This window comes from Drosophila ananassae, chromosome XL (genome assembly GCF_017639315.1).
Source record: "Drosophila ananassae strain 14024-0371.13 chromosome XL, ASM1763931v2, whole genome shotgun sequence".
Lineage (NCBI taxonomy): Eukaryota > Metazoa > Arthropoda > Insecta > Diptera > Drosophilidae > Drosophila > Drosophila ananassae.
This window is the reverse complement of record NC_057931.1, coordinates 14,112,884-14,119,059: the sequence shown is the minus strand read 5'-3', so window position 1 is coordinate 14,119,059 and position 6,176 is coordinate 14,112,884. Positions and strand designations below refer to the sequence as shown.

The window sequence follows — 6,176 nt, the reverse complement described above, 5'->3', positions numbered from 1 at the left end:
GCCAAGGCTCAGGGGAGGGCGGGCTGGCTAATGTGAGTATTACCAAGAACTTGTTGCTGCTGGGCTCTAACGAGCCACGAATCTGTCTGGGGACCCCGAGGACCTGGGTCTGGCCCACAAAACAGGAAACTGTTATGTATTTGCCACATGTAATCATTTAAAATCATTTAAAGAAATATTATATGGTTGAACCATCAGAGCAATTTTTATATATCCCAGATACAGACCTAGGCTCGGAATCGGATTTTAAGGAATCGTTTTTTTCAGGCCTGAAAAACACAGTTTTATGCGGGAACTATAGATAATGGTTCGGTTAATAAAACATCCACACAAATTATTGGCTTTATTATTATTCCCTTTCAGAAGGAATTATAATTTCGGTCAAAAGTGTGCAACGCAGAGATGGAGACTCCGACCTAGGACCCTTTTCAAAATTCATTTTATAAGAAATTTAATAATAATAAAATCGTCATAAGGAAGTCCTTCTCGGCCAGCTATATACGATATTTGCGATATATCAGATCCTATATACATGTTATCTTACAAAATAATATATAGTAAATTGCGCATCAACCAGAAATCCAATATTGTACATTTTGTTCATAACCAAACAATTATATTTATTTTTTGTCAAATAAAAAATAAAGTGGTACTGTTGGCATTAATTTTTACGTTTAACAATTTTAATATGTACATTGTAAAAGGATCTAATGTGTATCGGCCAGCCAGGATCCGTTGAGGAGCTCATGGACTGCTATTCCGGATTTCTTGCTGCTCAAATATGGCGCCATCACCTTGTCTGGAACCATTGGAAGAAATCGAAAGACGTTCGTTCTAAACCGAAGAATTCAATAGCGCCGATCTTCCCCGCGACAGTCTTCGCGAACGACTAATAGACTCGAAGATTCCCTCCAGAGGTGATTCTTCTGAAAAATAGAGGTCTTCCACACCACAATTCCCAAATAAAGCAAAGCAATGATCCGTTACGGCTTCGATATCCTTGTCCCATTGCATCCTTTCGTCTAGTCGGAAATGGACAATTAACAGGATAGAGTTTTTGTAAGAAAACATTCATTACTTACCGTTTGTTAATGTAGGTGGGGTTTGAGCACGAGTTGGCCAAGATAGTAGCCGCCTTCCATTCCACAATAAACTTGAAGAAAGCCTACGAAATCTACTTTTTTTTTACTTTTTTACTTTTTTTAAGAATAACAAGCTCTTAATTGTGTACAGGTCTGTTCGATGTATCCAGCATTGTGAAGTAATTGTATTGTGGGTATAATAACTACTTTCAAATAGCCTGCTTGGATGGAATAGAACCTTTTAAATTATTCCTTGTAAAAATATAACGAATAAATATTATTCAAATAATTGTTTAAATCTTAATATCGCGTAGACGAACATTCTTATATCTACTTAAGTCCTTATCAGAGATATATGTATATATATATATGTTTTCTTCACAATTTTGTCTAGAATTATAATACTCCCTGCATCCGACATTCGACTTATTTTTCACTCTACGTCCTTTTCAATCAATAAAGGTTATTTATCATTTAACTTTCTAAAAACTAAACATTCAAAAAAAGATTCTTAAAATAAAATTTTGTTGCATACGTTTTGGTGCTTTGGAACAATCCACTTAACCAGATATAGATTCCTGTGGTAACCACACAGATCAAGTTTGTATCCAAATTTTGTCACGACCTATCCCGCTCTCAAAAACGAAATCTTGATTTAACGGCAGCTTAGACAGTTTTCTTAAAAAAAGTTTTAATGCCAAAATATTCCAATGCCCGATTTATATCTCCAAATAAAATTCTGCCAAGTCGTACAATTTATAGACCTTTTATTCTGATTCCCTACTGGGCTGGATTCCTTGCTGTGTTTTTTATTCCAAAACACACAAAAGTATGCAATATTTTGTTAAAATAAAGTTAACATATACGCGGGAAACTCGACTATAGACGATAGATATTTAGATATAAGAAAAAACCTATCAAAGTGTCACTTGGTATGAAGAACTATCTAAATTCGCAACACCAGACTTTCGCCAAATATTCTTCCTCCAAGAGAAGAAAGCAAACTGCGTTGAATACGCTAAGAATAGAGCACTCTTCTCCGACTAACGGCCACTATATTAAAATTAATATCTGCCCACGGCAGTGGGCTGTGCAATAAAGAGCGGATAGACGTCAGGCCTACCCTATTCTTCCACATATATATTTCTCGTAATCCCTCAGGGATCTATCATAGCTTATCGGTCGGTTGGGCAGGAGGTGGGACGTGTTTACCATTTTATAATTACCAGGTCCATAACTTTAAGAACCAGCATTACGCCCATAACCATACCCCAAAAAATATTGCTCTATCCTCCTCTATGAGACGAGTTGAATAAGACAAGTTTTAGTTTTAACTTTCTATGTGCTAGCATTAAATAAATAAGACAGTTTTTTTCATTAGCTCTTATAAGCCTTTGCCCTTTTATTACTTATATGCATTCTAAAACTTTGAAGTGTTTCACTTAGTTATTCATGATCCATCAATGGTTGATTTGCTTTAAGATTGGATGCAGCTTGTGTTCTCGGGAAGATCGCACATGCCCTTGGCTCCATTGAAGTACTTGTCGCCGCAGCTCACCTTCAGGGCACGTTGGTGCCGACAGATGTAATACTCACTGCAGCTTTTTGGGGAGGCCATCAGGAATCCGTCGGGCTTGCCGGCGCAGGATACTTGCAAGCCAGTTCCGGATCCAGTGGACGAGAATCCTGCCAAATGAGCCACTTCCCACAGGAGCTTGCTCAGAGGATTTCTGCGGACGGGGTTACGGTTCGACTGGGTAGCTGCCATTGCCTTCGACTTCGAGGCCGCAGACGAGGCGCAAGTCGTTGTCGGGACGGCATCAGGGCAGGTGGTTGTTGTAGTAACTTTTGGCGCACAAGTAGTGGTTGTTGTGGAGGTGACGTCTGCTGGAGAGCAAGCCGTTGTCGTAGTCGTCGTTTCAGGAGTGCAGGTAGTTGTCGTGGTTGTCGTAGTTGGTTTCGGGGCGCAAGTTGTTGTCGTTGTTGTGGTGGTAGTTGGGGCGCAAGTTGTTGTGGTCGTCGTTGTTGTAGTTGTTGTGGTGGTAGTTGGGGCGCATGTTGTTGTGGTTGTTGTAGTTGTAGTTGTCGTTGTAGTGGTAGTTGGGGCGCAAGTTGTTGTGGTGGTTGTTGTTGTTGTGGTTGTCGTTGTAGTGGTAGTTGGAGCGCAAGTTGTTGTGGTTGTTGTAGTTGTAGTTGTCGTTGTAGTGGTAGTTGGCGCACAAGTTGTTGTGGTGGTCGTTGTTGTAGTTGTAGTTGTTGTGGTAGTGGGGGCGCAAGTTGTTGTGGTTGTCGTTGTTGTAGTTGTAGTTGTAGTGGTTGTCGTTGTTGTAGTGGTGATTGGGGCGCAAGTTGTTGTGGTTGTCGTTGTTGTAGTTGTTGTGGTAGTTGGGGCGCAAGTTGTTGTGGTCGTCGTTGTTGTAGTTGTTGTGGTGGTAGTTGGGGCGCATGTTGTTGTGGTTGTTGTAGTTGTAGTTGTCGTTGTAGTGGTAGTTGGGGCGCAAGTTGTTGTGGTGGTTGTTGTTGTTGTGGTGGTTGTTGTTGTTGTGGTGGTTGTTGTTGTTGTGGTTGTCGTTGTAGTGGTAGTTGGAGCGCAAGTTGTTGTGGTTGTTGTAGTTGTAGTTGTCGTTGTAGTGGTAGTTGGCGCACAAGTTGTTGTGGTGGTCGTTGTTGTAGTTGTAGTTGTTGTGGTAGTGGGGGCGCAAGTTGTTGTGGTGGTCGTTGTTGTAGTTGTAGTTGTAGTGGTTGTCGTTGTTGTAGTGGTGATTGGGGCGCAAGTTGTTGTGGTTGTCGTTGTTGTGGTTGTCGTTGTTGTAGTTGTTGTGGTAGTTGGGGCGCAAGTTGTTGTGGTTGTCGTTGTTGTAGTTGTTGTTGTTGTCGTTGTTGTGGTTGTCGTTGTTGTAGTTGTAGTGGTAGTTGGGGCGGAAGTTGTTGTGGTTGTCGTTGTTGTGGTAGTTGGGGCGCAAGTTGTTGTGGTTGTCGTTGTTGTGGTTGTAGTGGTAGTGGTGGTCGTTGTTGTGGTAGTTGGGGCGCAAGTTGTGGTTGTGGTTGTCGTTGTTGTAGTTGTAGTTGTAGTTGTTGTGGTTGTCGTTGTTGTAGTTGTAGTGGTAGTTGGGGCGCAAGTTGTTGTGGTTGTCGTTGTTGTGGTTGTGGTTGTCGTAGTTGTAGTTGTTGTAGTTGTCGTTGTTGTGGTAGTTGGGGCGCAAGTTGTTGTGGTTGTTGTAGTCGTAGGTGTAGTGGTTGTCGTTGTCGTTGTTGTAGTTGTAGTGGTAGTTGGGGCGCACGTTGTTGTGGTTGTCGTTGTTGTAGTTGTTGTGGTTGTCGTTGTTGTGGTTGTAGTGGTAGTGGTTGTCGTTGTTGTGGTAGTGGTTGTCGTTGTTGTAGTTGTAGTTGGGGCGCAAGTTGTTGTGGTTGTTGTAGTTGTAGGTGTAGTGGTTGTCGTTGTCGTTGTTGTAGTTGTAGTGGTAGTTGGGGCGCACGTTGTTGTGGTTGTCGTTGTTGTAGTTGTTGTGGTTGTCGTTGTTGTGGTTGTAGTGGTAGTGGTTGTCGTTGTTGTGGTAGTGGTTGTCGTTGTTGTAGTTGTAGTTGGGGCGCAAGTTGTTGTGGTTGTTGTAGTTGTAGGTGTAGTGGTTGTCGTTGTCGTTGTTGTAGTTGTAGTGGTAGTTGGGGCGCACGTTGTTGTGGTTGTCGTTGTTGTAGTTGTTGTGGTTGTCGTTGTTGTGGTTGTAGTGGTAGTGGTTGTCGTTGTTGTGGTAGTGGTTGTCGTTGTTGTAGTTGTAGTTGGGGCGCAAGTTGTTGTGGTTGTTGTAGTTGTAGGTGTAGTGGTTGTCGTTGTTGTAGTTGTAGTGGTAGTTGGGGCGCAAGTTGTTGTGGTTGTCGTTGTTGTAGTTGTAGTTGTTGTGGTTGTTGTGGTTGTTGTAGTTGTAGTTGTGGTGGTTGTCGTTGTTGTGGTAATCGTTGCTGGGGTTGTCGTTGTTGCAGATGTTGTGGTTGTCGTTGTTGTAGTGGTAGTTGGGGCGCAAGTTGTGGTAGTTGTAGTGGTTGTTGGTTTCAGTGTGGAAGTTGTGGTTGTCGTTGTGGTAGTTGTAGTGGCAATTGGGCCGCAAGTTGTTGTCGTTGTCGTGACCTTATCACAGGCTGGTGTCGTTGTTGTGATATCGGTGCAGGGTGGGGGAGTCGTGGTAGAATCCTTGCACGGGGTAGCCGTATCTCGGACTATTTTTTTGGCTTCAGGCTCCGCCACTGCGACGACTGCACCCTCCGTGCAACCGGGGTTGTACGAGACACAGCTTCGGGTCTTGAAATCGTAGAACTTGGGGCAAGCGTATTCCGTGGCCACGCCATTATGGCATTCGTAAAATCTGGAGCAGCTTCCGGGGACCAGAGCCCTGATTCCGTTGGCCTTGTTGCGACAGATAAGCCGTCCAGGGTGACTTGACACGCTGGCACCGAAGGCGGTGCTTGCAGCAACTGCGACGAGCAGCAGGGCAAAAGCTGTGAACAAGATGCACACACACCAAATTAGATTAGATCATGTACATAGTTGTATATAATCTGTATAACATAGTTGACGTTACAGTCTAAGTTATCTATTATATAGTTCGCACCAAAAAAACAAAAAAAAAATTGTTTTAATTCAAGGATGGCCTTGGAGCGGTGTATTACCGTAAACGTTCCTCATGTCTGCCGATGATGAAGCTCTCAATTCTCAGACTCAGAGGATACTGTGACAACTGCTGCCAATGGTTCCACTATTTATACCTCGCCAAATTGCCAATTTGCGAAAAAGAATCATTAATAAATTGCCCATCAACATATTTTTTTGAAAATAAGACGAAAAGTGCGACAAGATGCCGATAGCAGACCTTATCGCAAATTTCACCTTATCAAAATCAGATTTTCGATTGTACCATCTTTACAACTATACCTTATACTAAATTAATATTTAGGATTTTATAGATTTGTATTATAAAAGGAAATCGAGCAGAAATTCATGTAAAACAATTGGTATGAGGCGAAGTACACATAGGTCGAGTGTTTAAAAGTAAAATCCATCAGACGAAATGGAGTCTATTGGCATTCGAAGTTAACTTGATT

At 42.4% G+C, this 6,176-nt stretch overlaps 1 protein-coding gene and 1 long non-coding RNA gene across 2 annotated transcripts; both read right to left on the bottom strand.

Annotated features, from left to right (window-relative positions):
* Positions 1-650: 650 nt before the first annotated feature.
* Positions 651-1,331, bottom strand: LOC116656406. Its single transcript, XR_004311373.2, has 2 exons — positions 1,083-1,331; positions 651-1,022 (listed from the first exon to the last, which is right to left on the bottom strand). It is a non-coding gene; the product is annotated as an uncharacterized LOC116656406 (long non-coding RNA).
* A 1,104-nt stretch (positions 1,332-2,435) lies between these two features.
* LOC26513921 (mucin-2) lies at positions 2,436-5,817 on the bottom strand. Its single transcript, XM_032455980.2, has 2 exons — positions 5,745-5,817; positions 2,436-5,573 (listed from the first exon to the last, which is right to left on the bottom strand). Exons 1-2 carry the CDS (start codon positions 5,758-5,760, stop codon positions 2,560-2,562), a joined length of 3,030 nt encoding a protein of 1,009 aa, XP_032311871.1. The 5' UTR covers positions 5,761-5,817; the 3' UTR covers positions 2,436-2,559.
* Between the last annotated feature and the right edge of the window lie 359 nt (positions 5,818-6,176).